General features: G+C 53.6%; 1 protein-coding gene across 2 annotated transcripts in view; it reads left to right on the forward strand.

The window, feature by feature from the left end:
• Positions 1-24,428, forward strand: part of SSH2 (slingshot protein phosphatase 2) — a 137,658-nt gene extending 113,230 nt beyond the window's left edge. For both annotated transcript variants that reach the window (XM_067565886.1, XM_067565884.1), the window contains 7 exons: positions 1,481-1,574; positions 1,739-1,867; positions 5,266-5,312; positions 6,691-6,837; positions 9,608-9,808; positions 15,803-16,643; positions 18,152-24,428. In XM_067565886.1, the coding sequence (XP_067421987.1) occupies positions 1,481-1,574; positions 1,739-1,867; positions 5,266-5,312; positions 6,691-6,837; positions 9,608-9,808; positions 15,803-16,643; positions 18,152-20,131 (3,439 nt within the window). In that variant the 3' untranslated portion in view covers positions 20,132-24,428. The remainder of the gene's footprint in view (positions 1-1,480; positions 1,575-1,738; positions 1,868-5,265; positions 5,313-6,690; positions 6,838-9,607; positions 9,809-15,802; positions 16,644-18,151) is intronic.
• Positions 24,429-25,922: the final 1,494 nt, after the last annotated feature.

Here is a 25,922-nt window from a genome sequence, read left to right on the forward strand (position 1 = left end):
TCAAGGCCCCAGAGGGAATCTGTGACAGAGCTGAGAGTTTAACCCAGGAGTTTGTCTCCCAGTCCTGTCCCCTCACCACTAGATCAGCTCGAGAGCTTACACGGGCATGTTGCTTGTCTCTAATAAACTGGGTTTTTATTTTGTTCTTGGTGCATTGCCCAGAGACTTTTGGGCCCCTTAGCTGGGAAGCCTCAAGCAGCTGATCTAGTCAGCATGTCTGATAATTAAATGTGGAGCAGAGAATAGTGCTTTCATGTTACTTGAGGAAGGGGCAGGAAGATGCATGACGCACGGGTGGTGGAGTGCATCAGGATAACGACTGAGACGGCCATGCTAGAAGGAGGCAAGATTTCCAAGCTGCAGACTTACCAATAGCTAGAGCTCAGTAACCTGAATGCCAGTACCTCGCGGGCACCTCCCTGCTACCATGATGGTAGCTAGCCCGCACGCTCACCCCAAGGATAACGGCGGACGCTCCTTTTGGCATTACAGGCTGCTTGCAATCCTTCCCTGCCATGGATTTCGTTACAGTACACAGGTTGTGTTATCAGAACAGTGAGTGAACGGTGCTGAGCAGTTCAGCTGCGAAGGAATCGTTACACCTGATTGTTTTTAATGTATAGGGACGCAGGCTGCAAGACTCTGGCAGGCTGCCAATTTAATATACTCCTGATTTTTTCATATTAAAAGCACCCTTTTCCATTGAAAACAATGTTTTGTTTGCTTGTGGAGTCCCGGGCAGGGCTGTGTTAACTGAGTCTTGAAATAAAGCCTGCCGTTAAAAGGACCGGTGTTTTTATAATTCTCTTACTCATAAACCACCAGCTGGATAGGAATTAGGGTTGCTCATAAAGCAGAAGCCTCCATGCGGTTGCTGTCTTGGCAGCGTTACAGACGAGGAGAATAGGTGTGAGATGTTACCGCTGGGCCCCATCGCCAGATAATGGCTGAGCCAGTTCAAAGCTCTGGAGCTATAGTGCAAGCACCAGCAGCCTTGTTGATTAGCAAAGCTATTTTTGCAAGCAGTGATAAGGCAACAGGCAGCAGCGGCTGGTGGAATGCACTGAGGCTTAGCTGAACTCTGTCTCCAAATAAGGAGCCGTGGAGCTGTTACCTTTCCAAGAAAGGTAGGGGGAAGCTGAGAGACGAGCAGGGTGGTAATACGCTGCCTGGAGCAACTGAAATTGTGCAAAATACTAGAGAGGTTTTTATGGAGAGTCATTCAATTACTGGATACATCCACCTGTGTTTCTGGTCCAAAGAAAGCAAGGCTGGGAACCTGAGCTGGGTTTAATGGGATCGAAAGGTAAAACGTTAGGTTCCTCCCAGGTGGGGTCTCTACCAGCGCTGAGGAGACTGTCTGTCTGTCTGTCTCATTCTGTAGCATGGGGTATCTAGATAGCATCATTAACCAGTGAAAAATCACTGTGAATCAACTCTGTCCAGCTAGCAGTAAATCGCTGTTGCTTCCTTCTCATAGCCCCACGGAGCGTGAGCGCACAGAGCGGTTAATTAAAACCAAGCTAAGGGAGATCATGATGCAGAAAGACTTGGAGAACATCACGTCTAAAGAGGTGAGTGGGGAGCCTGCCTTCGCCCATGCTGACTAGAGTGCGGAAGGATGCGAGGAGGATGGATAAAGGGAGCATGGAGGGCACTGCACCATGTGAGCTTGGTCCCTTTATTCTCCTGGAGAAACGGGAAAAAACCTCACGTGGATTTCTCCTTCGCCCCTCAGATCCGCACAGAACTGGAGATGCAGATGGTGTGCAACCTGCGGGAGTTCAAGGAGTTCATTGACAACGAAATGATAGTGATTCTTGGACAGATGGACAGCCCTACGCAGATATTTGACCATGTCTTTCTGGTAAGCCTTCAGGTCTGGCCCTGCAAGGTAGATCTCTGTGGGACTGAGAATGGGCCTGCAACTGCAACAAACACGTCCTACCTCCAGTGGGCTGATCTGCGTGCAAAGTAACATTCCCATCCGTGGAACAGCAGCTGCTCCTACGACTCATGCATTCATCTGATGCGTAAGGCAGGGGTACTCTTGGCTGAGAGCTGGCTGGCTTCTTGGACAAACTGAACTCAGCCTAATAAATGCAGCCTTGCTGCAGCTTCCACTCACTGGGGAGGGAAGCAAGTCTTACCTCTGCATTTCCGTGCTCAAACCCGAGTTAACTCCCTGCAGTGCTTTCTATTGACATGAAACTGGAGTCTATGGATTTCACCACGTCACGCTGTCTCTGGGTTTAATGTGATTATCAATTGTGTCGCAAACATGACGGCTTTCTGTTATCCTTCCATTCCTGTTTCACACTTTGTCTTGCTCCTGTCCTTGGGTGTTAACTGCTCTGCGTTCTGGGGTTATTTTGGGTCACGTTGTAAAAGTTCTTTAAACGAAGCATCTTCCCTCCCTCCTGCTGCCATGGAGATTTAGGGTTGCTGCCTTTCCATCTCCTTATCTTCTACACATTCAAACTGCATTCACTGTGCAATCACAAACTAACTTTTGACTTTTAGCAAACATTCTCAGATTCACTCATTGGGATCACATACCTACCAAATGTCTGAACCTACAGTTCCTCTCCTACTGAGCAGGATTTCTATTGCAACACATCATCAGCAGGGTAAAACTAGCCTGTTGCTAGTCCCAGTTGCTTCCCATGCTGAGGCCTGCATCTGAGGTCACTGGGGTGTATCTCCTCTTGGGAGGACTCAACAGTGACAAAGAAAGCAAACTGGAACCGATGCAGGGAAGGTTTATATGAGTTTCAGTGGAATTACACTTCCTGTAAGCAGAGAACTTTGAGCTGCTTTCTCAGCTGGGAACAGAAGAACCCAACAAAGAATCCTGGAGATTATCCACTTAAGGCCATGTAAACATTTTGCCTTTTAATGTTTTGCTTGCTTAACTGCTTTTCATTGCTGCCAGGGCCTGTCTAATTACCACACCTTTGTGGGTGAGTCAGCACTCCTCTTGATTTCCCAGCCCCAAGGGTTGGACCCTGGCTTTGTTGGCGTAGCATGTGAGGTCGGCTCTTTTCTAAAGAAAGCCACTCCTCCTTGAACTACCCAATCCATCCAAACCAAGGAGGCCAGGTCTCTCCTCTTCTGAAGTTCGTTCCTTTCAGCGGCTCAGGAGTGGAATGTTTAAATGTGAGAGGTCCCACAAAATTGGGGGGAGGGGGCGCACGGGCAGGAACAGTTAAGCAGCAAAAGTGTCTAAGGCTAATGATTTGCTTTGACCAGGTGGTTTCCAGTGAGAAGTTGGTGCAATCTCATCAGATCAGTCAGAAGTAATCCGGGCAACTTCTGACAGCTTTTGGGAACTGAGCCTGGGCTCTGAGCAAGCCCATGCAGGGAAGGCTTCTCAGGCGGTACCAAGGGGAGGGTCCGTCTCCATGGCTCGTGGCGGCCAGAGACGGACGCAGAGTAGCCGTGTGGCGAAGACCAGTAACGTTGGGTTCAGCCAGCAGTTTCATTCCTGAGCACAAGCCAGCTGAGAGGCCAAGGGCTGTACAATGAAATCTCCAGAAAACTTGGTGCTTTGCCCTAGCAGCTTCCTTCCTGGTGCAGGAGAGAGTCCTGGTAGGACCCATTGAGGCATGCAGGAAATCTGAGACCCGGACACGCAGCAAAGCGGGGCAGATGAGGCATTGCCCAGGGGGCGGGGAAGAGTGTCACTGTGCTTCCCATGACTGTGAGCGATACGAACCTACTGTAGCTAGGGAGCGGGCTTGCTTGGACGGCTTGGGCCGGACATAGCAGAGAGCACGCAGGCTGGCATTGACTTTCTAGAGAGTCAGGCTCTAGTCAGCTCTCCCAGGAGTTAGCTGAGGCATGCTAAACACAACCTCTCTTAGCCCCACTCCTGGGCACCAAAGTATGGAGCTTCTTGAGGGAGAAGCTCGTCTTCCTAGCGCCGCGGCCTGACGATGCCAGTGCGTTCATTTGGAGAGGGTGCAATGGGGGGGGGAATCGGCTGAACTGACGTGTTTTAAAAATTAAATCCTGAAGGTTTCTGCGTCGCAGGCAGGGAAGGACGGCAGACCCGAGCCCACCAGCTACCCAGCGTAGTAACGTATATCCTAGTGGAGCCTTGCTGCGGGCGGGGTGTGCTGGGAAGGGTGTTCTTCGCACAGCATTGCCTTGAATAAAGAATGTCCCTGCATGTCAGAGTTATAATGCCACGGCTGGATGGGGCAACGCTGACCCCGCCACATGGGGGCACTGCAGGGGCCGCCAGGCGAGTTTTCCCCCAAGGGCGTTACAGCCCCCGCTGCACAAGCAGGTTGCTCCACAGTTTGGTTGCACTGGATGGATGCACTGGTCCGTCGTCCCTTTGGGCTGGGCACGAGGGCACGCAGCTACCCATGCTTTCGGGTTTGGGGCCTTGTTCCTTTTATCGTGGGGTGCAGAGAGTCTGGGCTTCGGAAGCAGCTGCAGGCCCATCTCCCTCATGCTGGCTACTCTAGCCTCTCGTAGTTCCCCGTCACTACACCCTCCCCTCCGCCCTCTTCCAGTTCAGAAACTGTTTTGAGGTGTAGGGGGCAGGGGAAGTGGGCAGCTGAGATTTCCACCTCCCCTCGCTCCTCTTGGCAACGGATTCCAAAGGAGGCCTTCGTCGCTGTCCCCTTGGCCCCGGGCAAGCTGTAGCGTTTGGATACTGGACAAGAAGCGAGGCCTGGAGGCCCTGTCTGCCCTGCAGAGAGAAGCTGGTGAGATAGCGACGCTAAAACATGCTTCCCTGACCTGTTTCTCTGCTCACACGAGCAAGAGGAAAACGGTCACGTTGTTTGATGTGTAAACCCAGGTAGAGAGGGTCTCGATGGTTTTTACACTTACACACACACCACAGACACACTCTCTGCAAACAGCTTCTCCTCCATGGGGCAAGTCTGTGGCAGGGTCTTGTGGGAGGGGCCCTGTCTTTATTTTTCTGCACTAGGTTTCTCAGTGGCTTGCGGGAAGCTATCTAGTTCTCTGTCTGGGTGTGTCTTCCAGGGCTTCCTGTTGATTCAGGTGGATCTGGTTGTAAAGGGAGACACGTGGCTGCGCTTTGAGACACTAGCACTATTTCTTTTTTCCTTTCATCATCTGTATTTTAAACAAATCTTGGTTTACAGCACTGGCGTGGCCAGTTTACCTCCCTGCACAGCTCGCTGGGTCCCTGCAGCTTGCATCTGGCTCACGGGGCCTTCCCTCCCGTTGCAGCCCTGTGCCTCACCTGTGCTGATGCTCCCTCTTTTGTTTTTTGCACAGGGCTCTGAGTGGAATGCCTCCAACTTGGAAGATTTACAGAACAGAGGGTAAGCAGCTTGGAGCTGTGTAGCAGGCCCCTGCATGCAAGCTGCTGGGCATGGAAGTGAAGCCTTGCCTTGCCTTGTCATCTGCACAGCCGAATAACACCCCATACCTGCTGCTGCTGCTGCTGCTAACCAAGGGCTTGCAAAGCCAGCCTGGTAACAGCCAACTGGCAAAGCGCACCCCCTCGCTTCCCTCCGCCCCCTGACCTCCCATCCAAACACGGGGCGGAAAAGGCGCCTGTAGCCCTGACTTGACCGAAATCCCATCAGCAAGGGAAGGCAGCTGGAGGTCACATAGCGAGGGGTGACAGAGCTACGGTTCCCTCACCTCACAGACAGCGTGGAGCTGGTTCTCCGGGATGCCTTCCCTTAGCTCAGCACACTGTACTCCGGTGGTGGGATGAGACGCCACATGAGGTGCTCCGGGCAGCCGGCGCTGCCTCAGAGCAGGGCCTGCAGCGAGCTGGAACGTTCCTCCTCCGGTGCTGAAAGGTCTGAGGGTTAGGGTGGCCCAGCTGTAGGCCACATCGATCCAGACAGAACATGCAGGGAAACCACTGGCTTTGTTACGCCCATCGCCTAGAAATCCAGCTGTGTCTACGAAGGCGTGGAGCCTCACGGATCTTTCATGAGTTATGGGGCTCTGGGAGTCTCAGGTGTAAATGCCCCGTGTGTCCCTCAGCTATTTACTGCTCAGAATGGGCCGTGCTGGGGAGAAGAATCCAATTGTCCCCCATGGTAGCCATTGCCTTCCAGTTTGTCTGGGCGCTGGGCAGCTGCAGAATACGAGGGTCCAATCTGTGACGTGAGCAAGAGCTGCCGCTCTGTGGCCTTCGCTCTGAGGACTGTCTGCTGTGTTGGACTGAAGTGAAGGGCCTGGTGCGAATCCCACAATGCAGGCGGCGACTCCTGCTTGGACTCGGGTGTTAGGAGAGTCCCGTATTCTGGAGAGCACAGATAATGGGGCAGAGTCTCCCTGCTCTGGTGGTAACTGGCGGAGTGGGAAGGGGGATGGTTTCCAGCTGGTAGGAAGCGATGAAGCTGCGCTGGAGCACATGCCAAGGGATCCCTGCTAGCCCCTCTGTGCAGTACAGAGCAGGCTGAATGGGCGGGCAGGCCAGCCCTGCCTTAGTGTCCAGTCAGAGCGGAGAGAAGCCCCCTTCCATAGAGACTCCGTTAGAACTTCCTCAGCAAACCTTGTAACCTGGCCTCACAATTGACCCCTTCCTCCCCGCATGAAGTCGAACTCCCAGCCTGGCTTGCTGTGTGCTGTAGCACTGTAACTCTCCGTGCTTGGATCTAGACACGTTCAAAACAAGGCAAACCCATTTCCTTGCAGAGGCGGCCTGCGCAATCTTATCTGTCCTCTGCTTCCACACAGGGTGCGGTACATTCTGAATGTCACACGAGAAATAGATAACTTCTTCCCAGGCGTCTTCGAGTACCATAACATCCGGGTGTACGACGAGGAGGCTACAGATCTGCTGGCGTACTGGAACGACACTTACAAATTCATCTCCAAAGCAAAGTAAGTCGGCACTTAGAAAACAAACACAACCTACCAAACTCCCAGGAATGCAGCGTTTCCCTCTTTCCAGCTACCCTTTGCCCTTTCCCTGGTTAGGATCGGGGCATCCTGCTGTCGCCGAGATCCAGCGTTTTTGCAGTGGGCTGTTCTGTCTGTCCGAAATACAAAAATATGCACATGGCAATAAGAGGAAAAGTGTAGTGCACACAAAGCAGGCGGAGTAAAAACCCTCTTCCTTGGTGCTCAGAGATGCTTGCTAGGCCTTCTGTCTGAACTGCCACTTCTCGCCTGGTAACTGAAGGCCCCTGGATTGCCAGCACGTGTCCCCTCCTCCTGTGGGTTGTCTGTAATAAATCCGGCAGCCTTCTGCTTCAGGAAGAAGCTGGTCGCAGGGGGAATTGGTGTGGGTTGCCAACAGGCTTGGGATGGATTTCCAAGCAATGGCCTCCCTTTAATCCTTGTGTGTGGTGCTTCCAACGATCTCTTGCCGGTGTCCCTAGACCGGACGAACTTTGGGTTCCTTGATGCCATGACTTTGGAATCTTGTCCTTGTCAGAAATATTCTCCTCTCAGGACACCCATTTTACCCATTTTGTTCCCACCCTACGTTTAAAGCTAGAGGTTTGTGTGAGGTAGTTTTGTTCCAGGTTCCATTCGGCCTGTGTGTGTCTCTCCCTGCTTGCCCGCCCTCCCCACCCACGCCTGGCTTTCCTGGAATCTCACCTTTCGCGGGCAGGTGCAGGCGGAGTTCTGACGTTTGCAGGTTTTTGTGTAACTTGGATTATAAAGCATCTTGGGGCAAGTCTTTGCTGCACAAGAGGTGTGGCTTTTTGTGCAGCAAGATCACTAGGATCTCACCTGGAGATAGCTCCCTCTGTAAAAACACACCTACTTTTGCAGTGAGGTCACAACCCTAGTGACAGACTGCCTTGACCCACGGGGCTGTAAGTAACCAACGGACACCTTCTTAGCATGCGTATGCAAGTCTGAACTCTGAAAGCTGTACATGGAAAGGCTGCGCCGGACAAGGCGAATCACAGCCTGTGCTCTGTCGCTTCCCAGTCACCGTTTGCCTGAAGAAAGAACCCTGCATTGCTAGCAATGGAGCAAGCCCTTCTCAGTAATTCTAAACAAAGCAAAACCGAACCAAGCCAGACCAAACCCCTCCTGAGTAGCTCTGTACCAAGACTGCTCTGTGCCCTGAGCAAGAGCCAGGGCGTGAACAACAAACACCACTTCATGCAGGGAGAGCCCTGAGCGTCTTGGTACATCAAAAGAACCGAAGCACACTGGGACAGATTGCAACCCCAGGCGGTGTCTGTGGGGACCATTGTACTAAATCTATGAATGGTTTGTGCACGAGTCTTCTGCTCCGGGGGGGAGGGACACCAGGCCTCTTCCAGGAGCTAAGAACGGGCTGATGAAGGCGAGTTGCTGAGACTGTAAACACCTCCAGAGACAGGCCGCCCCAGGAAGTTTGCATAGACTGGTTCAACCCGGCTCTTTCAGAGGCCAACAGACAAGAGCTTTTGGTATAAAAAGGCTGAGTTTAAACAGACGCGTGGCCTTCGGACTTGATCTTTTGTCCAAGAGGCCCCAGTCCTGCTGAAGGGCTGAACGGACTTCAGCCTGCTGGGGCCCCACAAGGCAGCTGGGTGACTCCTGATCTATTTATTACGTGTTCATGCTTGTACCTTAGGAATGAATGTGCTCGCTTAGAAGGAGCTGTGTGGTAGTGTGGAGCTGCTGCCAAAACATTGCTTGCAGCTCCTGGAGAGAAAGCTGTGCACAGGGCTGGCAGTCAGGCAGATGGGCTTGTTGGGGTTATCATAGTGTAAGGCAGGGAGAGGTGCAGGGTTCCTACCCAGAGTCCTGCCACCTGGCTGGGCACTCCTGGAGTGGACCGTAGAAAGGGAATACAGGTTGTTACCCTGTATCTACACAGAGGCTGCTGTTGGTGTGATACAGATCCTGTCTGATTCGGCATGCTGCCTGACGTCCAGCGGGGTTTGCGTGAATAAGAACAGCAAGTTGTGGCCCTCCGTAACACTCTCACTGATCTGTACGAGCACTGGGCGTGCTGCCCACATCTCACCAAAGGGGAAATCTATTCAGAGTATCGTTTTTACAACACGCTCCAGATACGCGAGCATCAAGAAGTATCACCAGAAAGTACTCAAGCCAAACTAGTGTGGTTAAAATGTATTTGATGCCAGTCCTGTGGAGAGGCACCGGGCTGGAAGTCCGAGTTCTGGTTTTTGCTTTTGCTTGCACTCGCTAATTCACAGAATTCAGTAGCCTGCGATGGGTCTCAAAGTCCATTAATGCAAATTACCAGGTGTTGCTGTATTTAAATAGGACTGTTACAAACACTGAAATGTTATGGTGCCTGCTTTCAGACCATATCAGCCCGTAATTCTAAGCACAGAATGGACGTACATCTGCATGTCTGCTTTGCATGAGCAGTTACCATGATGATATATGCAAATCAGGAAATGGCATATGCAGATTTGTTGACTTGATTGCAGACACAGTTACCCAAATTACACATTCGTGGTAATTGTCTATAAATTAGGCACACAATTGTGCAACAAACTCTCTGAAAATTGGGCTGAAATGCTAACAGGAAAAGCATATGCAGCTATTACTGGGGTTTCAAAAATGCGAGTAAGATTCTCCGTCGCCCAATGTCTGCCTTAATTACGTTCCTAAGCTTTTCAGAGGCTTTTAAATGATCCTTTTTCATTCCCCTCCCTCCCCCCCAAACCAGGAAACATGGTTCAAAGTGCCTGGTGCACTGTAAGATGGGAGTCAGCAGGTCAGCCTCCACGGTGATCGCGTACGCCATGAAGGAGTACGGCTGGACCCTGGACCGAGCATACGACTACGTGAAGGAGCGCCGCACCGTGACCAAGCCCAACGCAAGCTTCATGAGGCAGCTGGAGGAGTACCAAGGGATCCTGCTGGCAAGGTGAGCGCCAGACATCAGCCTGGGGGTGGGAGACGGCAGGGGAGGAACAAGCCATAAGATTTCAAGCGCAAATCTCTGTCTCCTGCCTTGTGTTCCATAAACATACAATCATTTCATATCCCAGGCTACAGTGAACGGAAAACCGGAACGGGTCTGATCTCAGACCGTATTGTCTGTCTGCCAGGACAGATGCTGCCAAGAGGAGTGTGTGAAGCTGAGGGTGGCTCTTACTACACTTCAGAAACCTCAGCTGTGGCACATCTGTATAAATCCCCAGGCAGCTGTGCTGAGACGGCAGAGTTCGCCCCACCTGCGTTGCAGGTTGCGGTTGGTGACTTTCAGCCTTGATCATGTTTCTGTACCATGTGTGTTGGTTTAGCTGTGGTTTTTATTCAGCCTTCAGTGTGTTTCAAGAGCCGTTGAGCATTTCAGTCTAACCTGACCGTGTGTCCAGCCCCGCCGATTTATAGGCAGGTGCTTGTGTTTCTGGCTCATTCCGAATTGGAGGGTGCTTGGGAAAGGGCCGGGTTTGACATGGTGCCCCCCTTGGTTATAAAATAAGGCGCAGGGCACTTGAGTGAGCGGCTCCGCTGGGTTCATTCAGAGCTTCCCTTCACCAGCGTGCAAGTTCACCAGCTGCTTAGGAACAGGCTGTATGTGGAGCCGTAGCCAGTCACCTGAAGCTCCACGTGGGGGGCTGTTCTAGAACGAATGGCTAATCCCATAGCAGCCAGTGGCAGAACAAAGGGGATGTTAGCCCCAATGCTCTTTGTAAACCACCGGTGTCCCATGACTAAACTCCGCTCCAAATTCTGAGCCGTGCATCTACCGAACCAAATGATTCCACTAGCTTTCACAGCGTGGCGAAGTCGGAAGCCCGTCCGCTTTTCTACCATTGCAAAAATATGGCCCAGTCATCTCAACATCACAGTTTCCCTTTAGAAACACACTTGCTGACCATCTGGCCTGGCTTTATCAAGGCTGTTGTGTTGAGGAAGGGTTGCTGGGGGGGTGGGGGAGGAGAAGAGTTCACTTTCCTCTGTGTTATAAACATCAAGTGTTTATTCCTGGATGATATTTTGAGCTCAGTTGGGAGGTAAGGTCTGTCAGGATTTTGTAACATGAGGCCTGTCAGCTGACTAGTAAAAAGACATCAATATTGCATGTTTCCCAGACATACCCATAAAGGATGTGTTAAGCAATGTCCTAACATGACCTGCTGGAAGGAAAAGATACTTTGTGTTCTGCCAAATTCCAGTGTTGGTTCGGGAATCCCCGTCGGCTGCAGGCTTTTTCTAGGTGGTAGAATATTAAATCCTGGGGCAGGGACTAGCAGAGTTACCTCTGCCTCAGGACGTCCGTGGCTTTCCCAGCACTCGTCAATGTGTAGCTCAGAGCAGAGTCAGATCTAGTCAGCCTGGAAGCGTACACAGCAGCGGTGTTAGAAGAGCAAAGCCTCACCCTGATCCAGTGGGAGGTGTTTGACCTGTCCCACTCCTTAAAGAGGAGCACAAACCTACGTGCTGTCTCTCTAGGATTTGCCATGTGCCTGCTTCCACTGCAGCATGTGGTGACCAGAAGATTTTAAAAGCCACAAGTACTAGGTGTGTGGCTCGTACTTTACATCTGCATGCCTTCTACGAAGCAAAGTGACTGACTTAGCTTGTCTGGCAACTGCTTGTGCACCTGGAAATCTAGCCAGTGAAAGCACTGCGTGTGACGAGAGCTTGATTTCGTTTTCTTTCTCCCTCTATGTACTAGACTTGGTGGCATGGAGAAGTTTCTTTGTAACCAATAGGGGAATGCCGCTTTCACTCCTGCAGTGTGGGGCTGACCCTCGCCCCTGGCTATGCAACTGCAAATACCTCTGCCCACCCCGGCCGAGTCCCCGGTATAATGATGTGAATCCGGTTCAGTGGTGCTTTTCGAAGGCAAAGCACAGCATTCTGCCGTTTGAGCTTGTGAGACTAAAAAGCCTGCAGTTAGCACAATGCCGCGCTGGGCGAGCAGCAGCAGGACCCCTGTGCATCGCTCACGCCTTGCCCACTCTCTCCTTTCTCTGTCTGTTTCCACAGCTCCAGAAGGCTTCCCTCCCCTCTTCCATCGCAGATTGCGTAGCTTTGGGCTGTCCCCTCTAGCTGCCCCCAGTCCTGTTGGCTGTGCTAACCCAGGGCAGATGCGTGCTCCTCTTCCTGGGTTCAGATGTTCGAGGTGGGGAGTCACGCGCGTGAACTGTCTGGTCACGTTGTTGTGGAGGTGACGGGGGGCAAGGTAATTGGGATCTTGCTTTCCAGCAGTAAATACCGAACCCCGTGGCTCCCTCTGTCAGGGCAGCGAGGGTATTTAGCTCGTTGATGCTGTCAGCCATTAGCAGCAGGGTCAGCGTCTCTTCCCTTCACCTCACTAAACTCTCCTCTTCCCCCCGGCACGCGTGGGGACCATGCTGCTGCTGCTCTCGCAGTGCGCGAGGCAGGGACCGATGCCGAGGGCCCTTTGCCAAGCCCCCTTGGGCCGCCTGCCTGGGGAGAGGCCAGCGGAGCAAGTGAGGTGAACATCACGGCCTGAGCGCACGCTCCTTCCTGGGGCCCAGCTCCAGCCAGAGACGTGGCTGAGGGAATGAGAGACTTTCCTCCCAGCGACCCCGCCCTAGGGCAAGATCACCGAGGGGGAACACTCATCAGCTCTGCTCGCCCCTGACTGTGCCCCAGGGCTCTGGAGACCCCCCCCCCTTCTCCCCAGCCCCTTGGGCGACTGCTCTAAGTGCTAGCAGCCCTCGCGCCTCCCGGTGAGGGCGAGAATCATCCCCGCAGGTTCGAGGGAGCTTGGGGAGCGGGACGTGGCGTCAGTGCTGTGTTCATCCTTCAGCCCGCCAAGTGCCCGAGTCTCCCCAGCGCACGTGGGGGCCGCAGAGGTGAAGGGGCAATTCTCACCACTAACTAGCCTCAAGGGGATTGTGTCCAGTGTCCTTGGTGGGGGAGGGAAGGGTTGCTTTGAGAGCACTAGAACTGGCATCAGGATGGAAAAGGCAGACTCAGCAGGGAAACCCCTCACCCCAAACATTTCGGTAGGACTGTGCAGCCAGAAAAGGGGAGCCAGGCTGCAAGGCAGCAGGTTTGGGCTGTCCGCTCAAGACGTGCTGGAGGAAGGATGATCCAGGGTGCTAGCCTGGGACTCTGGAGACTCCGGTTCAATTCCCTGCTCTGCCAAAGACTTCTTGTGTGACCTTGGGCAAGTCACTTAGCCTCTCTACCTCCATTTCCCCATCTGCTCAGCGGGGCGTGATGAGGATGAATCCACTGAAGATGGTGAGGCATTCCCATTCTGGGGCAAGGGGGGAGCTGTGTAAGTACCTAAGAGAGATGGACAGCCCCTGGGAGTCTCTAGAAATCATGCATGTGCTGCAGTTGCTATTCCAGAAGGCAGGAGTGCTTCCCCTCTCGCCAGCCGTTCTACGGGCAGAGGTCTGCGTTGACACGTTCATTTCTCAGCTGAAACTGAGGTAGGTGCTAGTGTGCGGCTGTGGGACAAAGCCCATGAAGCAGTGTAGACACCGGTGTAGGATAAGCACGGCCAACGCTTCATCCAGGAACCTTAGGAAATGCCTGTTTGTTTGCAGAAATGAGTCTTGGTTCCTGGCCTTTGAACCTGCTTTTGGCACCTTGCATCAGTTCCTCAACGGGGGAAGTCCGAGGTTAAAAATTAACAGGATAAAGTAAATCAGACTCGGTTATTGCTGTCACCTGCAGTCAGACTGATGGCAGCAGATAAAACACTAGGCAAACCCAGTCTGTTCATGCAAACAGGTGATTTGAATTTCAAAATAAAACAACACACCTGCAGAGTTCATAGTGTGCTCAGCAGAGTCCGAGCGTGCGCCTCCCAGAAAACTCTGTCCGCTGACTGTGTGTGTGACGGTAGTGTCTGGGGGTCCCAATCACAGCCCAGGCCCATGGTGCTAGGTGTTGGGCTGCACACAGGTGCATAGTGAGAGACAGTTAAGGCCCGAAAGCATTTGGGTTTAACCAGACAGATGGTATCTCTGAGAAGGATTATTAGCCCCATTTCCCAGCTGGAGAAACTGGGGCACAGAGCTGAAGCAACATGCCCAAGGACATGGAGGCGGGTATAGGAGGAGCCCACCATCAAATTCTGACCTCCTGAGTCCAGATCATGCCTTGATCACAACATCCTTCAGAAACAGAAGGAAGAAATAACTAGTTCCTGCCAGGCGTGGCAGTTCCTGCTCGATGTCATTGTATGAACGGATATTTGCAGACAAAACACTCTCTCCAGGTCATGCTTGTAGGGTCAGATCCCAGCGGGAGCTGAGTGCATGTATCCAACAGCAGTACTGGGCTCCTAACAGGCCCTGTTAGCTCCCTGCCAGGCTGAGGGACCCGGCCCTGGCCTGCTTCACATGTACCAGGGCTCCTCAAACTCTTTGCTGGGACCACGTTGAAAATATTTCAGGCTGTGAAGGCCCCTCCAAAAAAGTGATGACCCTTCCATGCCATGTTACCCTTACCAGGGTGCACAGGGGCTGACAGCTCGTGACCGCCGCATAATAACCTCACGACCCCCAGTTTGAGAACCTCCGACATACACGGACTCTTGGTAACTTGCTGGCTCTGAACTCTAATTCTGCATTGGATTATTTCTTCCCAACTAGAAACGGGCTGCCGTGTTAGGCCAGCGACGGTGTCTTAGTTAACCAGTGTACCCGTGCTGAGCGGCTAGGTCACGCTGGCGAGGATCCTGGCACACGAGCAGGCGACTGGAAGGAAAGGTTGCGGTGGGGCATCCACAGACTTGGCTTGCCGCTGGCAGCGTCCTTTCTCACTGGAGTGTGTTGTGGTGTGTGCTCTCCTCCTAGGGGGAGCTGGTGAAAGTGCAACGAGCAGAGGAAGGGAAATAACTTGAAGCCCAGCCCTGGTCTGGGCAGGTCTTTGGAAACAGGCTGGCCGGGTCGCGTGTTTTCATTAGTCCAGTTCCACTTCGGAGAAACAGCCCCCGTCGTGTGGGCTGCACACGGAACAGTTCTCAGAACAGGTGCTGGTGACGGGACAGCAACAGTTGATGTTAGCTTGAGCGTGTGACTGCTGGGACCCTCCCAAGGATGTTTTCCAGCAGCAGACGGGGTTAGCTGGCCCGGGCCTCTGTCCCGCAAACAAGAGGCTATTTTTGGCCCCCTGTAGCCATGCAGGATGTCTCCAGCCCCCACATCGCTCTCTGGTTTCCATAGCTCAGTTATTTATCAGAGTGTGTCTCACAGGTGCTGGAGCTGCCCTGCCCGAGAGGGGAAATCAGGCGTGCTTTTGTTCCACGCCCCCCATTTACCCCACTGACCCATCCACCCTCGTGCGTCAGTGGACAGCTATCGCCCTGCAACTTGTTCTCACATTCTAACATATCGATCAGCGGATGACGGACCAGCTAAGGGACCAGATTCAGCAGTCACTTAAATGGTGCATGTTGGGAATAAGCCAATACAAAACACGAGGGATTAGTGCACGTACATAGCAACATGGCCTAGCTTACGCCACTGTGCTGATTTACACAGATGGGTAGTCTGAAGTCCACTGCAATTGTACCCACTTCCACCAGGCCTGCGTTTGCCCCTGGAGGTGTTTGGGGAGGACAGAGGTCTGCTTTATATTACACCTTCCTATCCGTTGGTTTTCCTACTGTACTGCTGTCGTCTGCCCCTTTGGCATGCAAGCCGCTCTCACTTCTCACCCACAATGCCGGAGCAGTGCCGATTGCATGAACTTTGCCACGCAGGCCCACGTGGATTCGTTTTCTGTCCAGCTTCTGGCCAACATTTAATTGACGGCACTGTTTGTCACTGCTGAATTTGGACCTGAGGCTACCAGGGAAGCAGCACCCACTTATGTCCGACTGGGTTTGGCCCCAGCTGTATTTTAAGCATGTACAGTCTGCAGGTGGTTTCTGAACGTGACTAAAACATTTTCCTTCTGCTATTCTCTCCCGCAGCAAACAGCGGCATAACAAGCTGTGGCGTTCGCACTCGGACAGCGACCTCTCTGAACACCATGAGTCCATCTGCAAATCGGGCATGGAGCTGAACAAAAAGGAGATCACCACCTCCGCAGACCAGCTCTCCGAGGCCCTGGCAAATGACAACCACCAGATTGCGTCTTCAGTCTTCCCCATGAGGCCACACGCGGACCATCTGCTCCAGCAAGACATGGACGTGATTGAGGGGTTGTGCACCAGAGAGAGAGCGATCCATTTGGAGTTTACAGCCAGAGACTTCCATGCTGAACAAATAGAGGACAAACTGAACCTGAACAGCATCAATGGGTATCCGGCAGGGTGCTGCTTGGATGAATTAGAATTTCCCCTGGATAACTGCCATGCTTCTGAGGCCTTAATGCAACTTGAACAGCCTTTGGAAATAGCCACAGAGTTTCCAGATCTGCGAGTGGATGATCTAGAGACAGATGCCCTTAAAACTGAGCTGAATGTGCATTTGGTGCCCATGGAGGAATTCACGTCTTGTTTAAAAGACCTTCCCAGGTTGCCTGACCAGAATTCCCCAAGCTCACAGCTTAGTTCCCAGCCTGAAACTACAGACAGGATTGATTTCTTCAGTGCCCTGGAGAAGTTTGTGGAGTTGTCCCAAGAGAGCCGGTCTCGCACGTGTTCCCACTCCAGGATGGAAGAGCAGGGAGGCGGAAGGAATGGGGTCTCCAAGGGATCAGTACTGGAGATGCTGCCAGCAGAGACTGCGGTAGATATCCAGAGAAATAACTCTGCAGGCAACTCACCTCTGGCACTGGAAGATTCTTCCACGGATGAGGAGCAACCAAAGGTAAAAATGGCTTGTTGCTTTCGTGTGAACTGCTGTTGGAATACTTCTGATGGCAGTTCTCTTGCTGCATGGTTAATGCAATGGAAAGATGTGAAACGTTCTAGTCTTCCAGTTAATGTGTCTATTTGATTGAGAAACTCTTAGACTGAAAGCTTTGCATCAGCTCAGAGCACGTGCCACTAGCCTGGGCATCACATCTAGTCCTTTGCAGTTATTTGTCCCCATCGTAAACACCACCAAACGGCCTGACCAAATGGGCAACTTCTGGGCCGGAAAGCTCCAGGACTGGGACGGCTGATCAGGGCAGAGGTACAGTGGAAGAGCTATGGGAGTGACTGTGGGGTAGAAAGTGGGGGAGGGGAGAGGTCGGGGTTTTTTGTCCAAGAAGATCCTTTTTATATGTAAATCTTTGACTTGTTGAATGAGATCTAGACTAGCTAAGCAGAGTAGCTGAAAGGCTGATGATTATGGCTGCTGCTTTTATGTTCTCACCTTTCACCACCACTGGACACTGAATTTGTCCCTTGTCAGATATTAGTGTGATAAATCTGACGTTAGACGATGCAGTGATGCACTCTTACGAGACGTGCGCTTAGCGGAGTTTAACTCACAATATTCTGAATTTCTGCTCCCTTTCCCTGCTGGGCTGGAAGTCAACGAGGGTGCATCCGTACCTGTTTCTGTCCTGGAAACCAGCCCTAGTTCTCTCTCCAGTCACCCCAGGCTGGCAGCTCCACCTGTGGTTTAAGTTAGTCAGAGACGTGCTTTTTCCTGGGAACCTCTTCTACTGAAATAGGTTTCTCTTCTGGTTAGTGCAGAGAAGAGGCTGGTTGTCTCCTTCCCACCTGGTTAGGTTCTGCCTACTGGTTTAGGGCAGTATCCCTAGAGGCACCAGTGACAGCATCCTAGTAGCTGTGTGTCTGCTCTGGCATCTCGAGCTGCTCTCCAGTGGGAGGTTGTGGAACGTTTCAACTCTCAGGAGACTTTAAACAAGGGCTTTTCACATACAGTACATGCATTGGCTTTGAGATCTGAAACCATCCATAGTCATTTTCATTCTATATTACAGTTCCAATGCAGAGTTAGAACTCTTGCTCTTACGTCATTTCAAAAGGAAATAAGTAAGTTTCGCCTTCCCATTCATGTTAAGTAAATAGTGGAGGCCGGAAGTTTCAAAGAAGCACGTGGATGCTGGGGGCCTAAATCTCTTGCATTTCAGCTAGTTTGGCATGTAAATGCTACTGTAGGCTATTGGAAGATCCTGGCTAGAAAGTTTTAATTGAGACCAGAGTACCTCTGGAAGTGCTACAGTAGTAAGCACCCCAGTCGGCCTAACTGGCATGAGATCCTGGGTCCCCGAACCCTGCATTCGCACCACGTTTCTTTTTCTTTCTTGTATGCGTGTTCATTACAAAATAAGCCATAGCCGTTCAGGTTGTCTGAACTGGAAGTGTTGTGTCAGCAAAGCTGCTGTGCATTTTGTAATGTCAGTGTCCCTGTGTTTGTAGGAGACCTCCGAACTGACGAGCCTGGGCCATCTCTCAAGGTCCCACTCGGAAAATGCAATCTCTGTGAAAGAAATCGTAACTGAAATTGAATCCATCAACCAGGGCGTAGGAGCGTGCCCGCAGAAGATGGACGGCTCAGCCAACCATGCCCAAGCACCAAAGAGGAACACAGTCCATGAGTTGCGTGGAGAGGTGGTCTGGGCATCTGAAAATAAACCTGCGAAGGCAGAGCAGAGTGAAGGCGCGTGCATTGCACCGCAGGAAAAGGCAAAAGACCTTCCAAAAGCAGAGCACGAAGGTGCTCCCGCCGTGCAGTTGTCTTCCTGTCTGTCAGACCTGGAGGAAAGCGATCCAGCAGCAGACCAGCAGGATCCCCGAGTGCAGGGTCTGAACCCTGGGCCGAAATGGTGCCCAGGGTCTGTAAGACGCGCCACCTTGGAGTTCGAGGAACGCTTGAGGCAGGAGCAGGAGCACCAGCACCTTTCCCCCGTGGGCCCGCTGCCTGCACGCAAAACGTACGCTGCAGTGCCCGAGCTCCTGCCAAAGGGAAAGAATGAGGAAGCGTCGCATGAGCTGGCTCCTGCCCAGCGAGAGAATGAGAGTGACAAGGCCAGGGCAAAGAATCCAGCACCCGAGGGTGCCTTGCCGCCTGGCCCGGTGCGGCCTGCTCGGAAGTCTCCGCTGGCAGAGCGGGACGCTGAGCAGGAAGTGGCAGCAGAAGAGGGCAAGACGGTGAGGTCACTGGACAGCCCCGGGCAGCCAGCCCTGCCCTGCTCCCTCCCAAAGAGGATAGAAATTATCGAGTGCACCCACGTGGGCGCGCTGCCCGATCTCTGGGAGCACACACAGGCACTGGCTACAGCCTTGCTTCCAGTAGATGAAAACCTGAACCCTTCCGTGTGCACTGAGACGGCACCTGTCCATCCAGAAGTGCTGCCTCTGCTTAACTCTGCGGTACTGGAGCGCCAGGGTGGGCGGGTCGCCTTCACCATGGGCAGCCCCGACGAAGAATACGGCGCGGCGCTGATTCACCCGGATACCTCCTCCTCCGTGAGCCAGGCGACGTGCTCACCTTCGGCCGACCTGGGTTACCTTTCTCCCCAGCCCGTGGTGCATCTGGAGGGCATTACGGAACATAGCACGAGCACAGACGAGGAGCCGGCTGCACCGGGGCATCTCCTGTGCAAGGATAGCATCAAGCCGCTGCCCAGGGCGAGTGACGGTGCCTTGAGACAGCTGAGCTGCCAGGACTTAAAGGGAATCAATAACCGTACTGAAAAGGCCAGGGAGCCTCACGAAGCCTTGGACGTCTCTTTCTTCTACTGCGGCCTCCCCCACTGCTCCAGCAGTCCCAGCATCAAAGACCTGAGTGAGAATCCCAGCTCCGTCAAGCAGCGTGCGAAGGAACTGGAGGCCCGGGTACGGCAAGCCGGGCTCACCACGCCGTCCCAAATGAAACGCTCGGCGTCTTTAGCCAAGCTGGGCTGCCTGGAACTCTCTCATGACGACTTATCCGAGAGGGAGTCGGCCTCTTCCAAAGCCTCGCTGCCAGCCTCCTCCAGGACTGGCCAAGGCAAGCGTGGGGCAGCGTCAGAGCCCGGCTTGGAAGGCCCGCCAGAAAAGCCTTGTGCCTCCTCTCCCCTTATTTTCTGGGATCCAAAGCCTACAAAGCATTTTGTGGAACAGCTTAAAACGAGTGAGTGCATTGCCCAGAGCCAGCCGGTGGAGCGCCCGCCAGTGCAGTATGCCAAAGAGTTCGCTTCAGCTCAGCAGGGTTCGCGTCCCAGCACAGATCCCAGATTGACTAGTTCTGAAGAGGTTCTTCCGCTGCTACGGACGCAGGTGCTAGACTCTTGGCTCCCGGCTCACAGCCAGGCTGTGGCACCGAGACGCCAACACAGCAGGACTCACCCTCTGCGGAGACTAAAAAAGACGAACGCCAGGAAGCAGATGAGCAATCCGTTCTATAACACCGTGTGACCCTGAGCCTGCCGCTCTGACTCTTTTTTTTAAACAAAACTCATGTTGTTGTGTTCCTCTGAGGGGCAGGTGTAATATGTAAGGAACATGCACTTTATTAGTTAATTTGATATATTTTGTCATTCTACTGTTCCTGACACACGTAGGTTTGGGTTGTGTTTTGTGGAAGGCCGTTTGTTGGGTTTTTTTAATTATTTTAAACTCAAAGAACCTCAACTATTCTTTGTTTTCAAAGAACACCTTTCCTAAGTGACGATTGCTTTTGGCAATTGGATCATCTCTGTGTCTTAGCCTGGTGAAATCTTGAGGGTTAGATTAGATTGGAACCACATCACAAATAACTTGAACCCACACACACACACGCGCGCACACACAAAGTGGTGCTGTCTGTGGCAGTTAGCAGAGTGGCAGCTGGTGTAAATACAAAGATTGTGCCAAGATTTGTTCCTGGCTTTTTTGATCCACTTCATGCTAACTGGAACGCCACAACGGTGACGAATTGCTTCTGAAACGGCCTCAGTGCAAACCTGTTGGGTTGTCTTGTGCCAGGAGCCCGAAGGCAGCGTATGGCTGGGCTGGGCTGGGCTTTTCAGACTCCCGCTGTGGCTCCAACTTTGGAATGCAAACTTGCCTGAAGTTGCATGGTTTGTTTCCGGGGAGTGGCTTCAATGTGATTAAAAAAACAAAACCCAAAATGCACAGTGTGGTTCGAGACCAGGCAGGTTCACTTTGAACGACAATCCCGCCCAGAACCTGCCTCTCATCTGCTCTGAACCCCAGGGGCAGCCAAATTCATTTGAATTTAGTGATCTTAAAAGAACCCATTTTTAACAGCAGCAATTGGGGGGGAGCGGGACTGGTGTGTGTTCTTTTAAAACAAATGATTTTATAGGGTTTTAACCCTTTCATTACTTGAATACTGCTGTGGGCCTTCTGCTCTAATGGCCATATCATCTGTTCCCCGTTCTCTCCCCACCCTGAGGCTGTTTTTTTCCCCACACTTACATACACGCTCGGCTGACTCTGAAACCCAGAGGCTGATGTAATTGTTACATGATGTTCCCCTATCGATGCAGAGCTTTCCCCCTTTCTGCTCTCTCTCTCAACACTTAATCCGGAGCGATGATTTGTCTGGATATTCTTTCCCCTCCCCAAGTGGTGTACATACAGTATTTATATAGATAACTTCTGTTATTTCTTACACTGTTTTCTTTAAAGGACAAGACTGCGTTCTGTAAACTGGAAAACAAAAGCACCTGAATACAACTGAGTGCTGTTCATTGTCACCGGCACACAAGCTGGAGTGGGGTTAACTTTTTAAGCTGTCTTCCCTCTCCGAAAGCGAGAGCCTGTTGCCAGCTTCTGCCAAATGAGGTGTCCATTCTCTTTAAGTCTTGCCAGAGCGCCTGTTGTCTTGCAGGACGCGGTTACCGGCATCTTTGCCCACCTCCCCAAAGAGTGAAACAGGGTCCGGGAGCCTGCCGGTGAAATTCCAGGGACTGCACTGCGGAGGGCGGGATGGTATCGCAATGAGCCTGCTCTGAGTTTCAGCCGGTCTGGCTAGTGACTGATCCTGGGCAGTGCTCAGCTGATCCTTCGCTGCTGGTTTCCGCTGGTGCAGGGCAGCGAATTTCACAGATGTCCCCTGTAGCAGATTAGAACCAGTCTGCACTTTGTAGAAGAGCTACGGCTCCCTGCAGTAACTGCGCTGTGTCACCAGGGGCCCTCGGTGAAGTACGGGATGGTACGCCCGGCCCAGTGATGCTGGAACGCGCTCTGCAGTGCGTACTCCGGTTTGGAGGGCGACGTGAAATGTGCAGTGACCTTGACTCGGCCGCGGAGCTGCCATCACTTTCAGCAGCGCCCGTTTGGGTCCTGCTGGGACTCGCTCCTGGCGACAGGAGCCACTTCCAGCAGGGTCGGTCCCACAGAGGCAGTGTCCGCACAGAGATGATGGTGGAGCAGCGGCGATGGTCCTACGGAAGCAGGTGTCTAAGAGCGCGGGGAACTGGCAGTGAGAAGGATAGTGGGGAACGCCCCGGTTAGCATTCCAGACAGCCCAGTGCTGGATGGCAAACGCAGAGCTGGCCTGCGAGTCCTAGAGCTGAGAATTTTGCATCTCCTCCCTTCCCCACCCCACTCCTGGTAGAATGGGAAAGCCACAGGAGGAGCAGCAGCACCAGTAACGCCATTGACAGGAGCTTTCTGGAAGTCCTGCTGCCAGGACGGCAGTGTTGCAGGCCCCTGGGGATGCATCTTTGCTACAGCGCCCGACTCGCCGTGCGCGTGGCCTGAAAAGCAGCTGAAGTGCTGCGCAAGCGCAGCCTGCGAGGCTTGTTAGACTTGCCCTGAGCTTTATTTTCTGTTCTCCGGCATTGCCCGTGCGGTGTCCAGCACGTGGCTTTGAACAGGCTGTTCCGGGGCCTCTGTCCCTTCCACTGCTGTGAAGTAAACAGCCGCCCCGTGGCCAGCCGCATGGAGCTGTCGGTAGCCGAGAATCTTACAGCCTGACCTCCTTGGGTCTGTGTAATTGATTCGCAGCACAGCAGCTGGCCTCCTGGGCTAGCCAGCTGGCTTGTCACCTGCAGAGACCTGGCATTAAATCTGGCTCAAGTCTCCACTCTACCTGGTGTGAGTTGCAGCGCCACCGCCTGTTGTCTGGCCCTCACTGGCAGCCCCGTGCAGGAGTGAGCCGGGACTGGCCAGGGCTGTCGGCATGGTGCTGGCAGGACCCCTGGCTTCTGCAAGTCTGTCGCTGGGAATCCTCCACTCCAACCGCAAAGGCGCTGCGGGGCAAGTGAAGCCCTTCTAGGTCACCAGCTCTCGCAGAAGCTGCTGAACAGCTGTTTGGCTTCTCCCTGGTGGCTCCTGCTGGCTTTTGAGCTGTGGCTGCTCTGTCGGTTGTGTCAGGTGGGAGAGACGTGCTTTGACATGCAGAACTGGGGCAGGTTTGCAGAGCGAGACGTGCTCCCCATGGAAATGCCCATCTTTCAGAGCCCCGAGCCATGTCCTGCACTGGGCAGCCTTGATCTTAAATACCAGCTGCCCAGCCCTTCCCTGGGAGATGGCGAGGGTGCCCTCAGGCGTAGCGTTCCCTGCATTCGCCGGCGTGGACGCGCCGCCTGCCTGCAAACCAGCAGTTGGCTTGCAAGGAGAGTCCCTGGGGCAGGAGGGAATGGGGGGTGTGTGTGTCCCTGACCCAGTTTAAAGAGAAGCAGGGGCTCATGAATCTTGCCACAGGACTCGGCTTCTCTCACAGAGCTGGCGCCTGCCCCTTCCGCATGTTCTGGTCCCGTGCTGGGGGCTCACAGCTCGAGTGTGTGCCCTGCTGTTCCAGCAGGACCGGGTGAAGCCATCACCCTGCCGACAGCGCCGGGACGGTGGGCTAGCACGGCTCGGGAAACCTGAGCGAGTGGTGGTATGAAGGGAGAAGGGCTGGCAAGGATTCTAACTGCTGCACTTCCCAGAGGAGGAGGGCATGGTCTCCACCAGCTAGGACCCCAGGTAGATTCTGACCAGCAAGGCAAGACAGTCCAGAGGCCTCTGTCCAAAGCAAAGACCCAGCTCTGCCCTCTCTTGCACACAGGCGGCTTATGGTTGGAGGGTGGGATCTGGGTGCCATGTGCATATCGGGACCCTGTATGGGTTACAGGTGGCCTGGCCAAGGGATCTGTCTGGGAACTGACAGGCCAAGGCAGAGTGGGTGCCTTCCCGGCAGCGTTTCCAGTCGGCTCCGTCGCTGAATAGCTTCACCAATGCAGGGGAGGTTTGATAAATGTGTGTTAAAAACCTTAAGGGCATTTTTGTACAAAGCAGCAGTTCTGTTGATTCCTTGCACACCGCTTGGAGGGTACGTTGTTTACAGTGGGACCGTGACTCCTGTACAGCATCTCAGCCATGCCCCCCAACTCCCGCTGTACTGTAAATTGCCTTGGGCGAGTCTTGCACAGAGGGTGCATGGGGTGCAGTCCTCGTGCAGCGTGGGAACGTGAGCTGGTTTGTCCCCGGCGTTCTGTTGCACTCATTGATAAGTATCTTTCTTTGCGCCACTCAAGAAAATGTGAGGTGTAAGAAATCCCCTTCTGCTCAGTCATGGGGGCATGTTCCAAGCGCTCGTCTGAATGGTTAGCAGTCGCCCCGGGTCTGGGGCGCTTCTTTAAACGGTGGGGTTTAGTTCCTTGTTCCTGCCTCATCCCAGCTCAGGCTTCCTTCCAAACTACATCAGTTTTAACCTGCTACATGCTTGTCTAGAGCCTGAACCCCCACGTCAGGATCTGCCAGGGCATCCGCCCACCCGCGCACACCCCCCGGCTGCTCAGCTCTGCTCAGGCGGGGGCCCGCGGGGTTGTAACAACGCCTTCTCCTGGAGTCATAGGATCAGCGTCTTGCTCAGCCCGCCTGGGAGGGGGGCGCATGACGCTTCTCCCTATATGGGAGAAATGCTCCCAAGATGTGGGGCGACCTGCCTTGTTTGGTCCTCACTCAAAGGAATGCCACATCCCTTTCCTGAAGGAGATGCTGCAGGAGCCTCCGTGGTGCAGGAGATGGGAAGGGCACGGAGGCTTAGCCTCTCTTGCAGATGTGCCCCCTGGAAGCCGGGAGGCTGTGCTGGGGCTTAGGTGTAGACAGCTGAGTTTGCCGTCAGACGGCAGCGTGGGGGAAGGTACCAAGGGGCTCAGCCCGTGCACACCTAGATTCCTCGTTTGGTCCCAATGCAGGTGCCGGTGCCTTTTGGTTTCTCTTTCTACAAATGTGATTTACACGCATTGGTTTGTAGGAACCGTTCTTCCTGCAGACCTGACAGCTGCGCCGAAAGCACCACCCCAGGCTGGCTCCCAGGCCAGGCCCCCGGAGCCGCGCCCTGCGCCGCCAGCCGGCACTGGAGTCCCAGACGTGGGGAGGCAGTGCTTCGTCTCGTGCCCTTCCTTGCTCTGCTGCGGCGACTGGGCTGTTTCCACTCGTCCCAGAGACTCTTACCGACGTGCTTGGCTGTCTTGAAATGTGAACTTGTGCACTGAGGTGCGGATTCAATGTTCTTGTTACTGAATGAATAAATTTTTATTTTGAGGATGAAGCGTGTGCGGGTGCCTCTGTGTCCTGGAGGGGAGGGGCTTGTAACGGGGGGGGCTCTTGGAACAGCCGCGGGCGGGCGGGGGCGGTGGGCATGAGGAAGTGCTCTCAGCCATGCAGTGCTACAGCCGCCCTCTGTTGCTGTACGGCCAGAAGGGTCCGTATTAGCCTCAGCTTCCGGACTGAGCTCAAATGACCCGTGTTGGCTAAATCAGATCTGCCCGAGCGGCATCCAGTCTTGATGTGAAGGCAGCAAGAGACGGCGGGCGCCACCACGTCCCTTGGCACGTCGGTCCACGGCTTCATGGATCTCGGCTGTAGGGAAACGCAAACGGCCATGTGGCGCCACGGGTGCCAGGTAGAGCTACAGGGGTGGGGATCTCCAGCACCTCCACCAGCCGTGACTGTCTCAAGTCCTGGGAGCAGGGTCAGGCCAGTGTTAAGTCTCTTTGAAACATGCCCGTACCCCCATCTCCCCTCGCCTCCACCTGGGAAATCCTTGGGCATAACCCGTGTGCCAAAGAGGAGAATCCTGGCCCTCTGCCATGGGTGGTCCTAAAGAGATGGCTTCTGGCTGAGCCTTTCCCTAGGCCACAGCGGGAGGGCCCCAGAGAAGTCAGCGCAGGAACCGTTCCAGCCCCTCTCCCCGTTGCTCTGCAGCTAACGCCCCTGTCTCTCAGGCCTGGTTGCTGCTGGGCTGGGAGGCACCAAGGGAGAAGTT

The sequence above is a fragment of the Emydura macquarii genome, unplaced genomic scaffold (assembly GCF_026122565.2).
Source record: "Emydura macquarii macquarii isolate MOO-44397 ecotype Brisbane River unplaced genomic scaffold, CSIRO-AGI_Emac_v2 contig_2699, whole genome shotgun sequence".
Classification (NCBI taxonomy): Eukaryota; Metazoa; Chordata; order Testudines; family Chelidae; genus Emydura; species Emydura macquarii.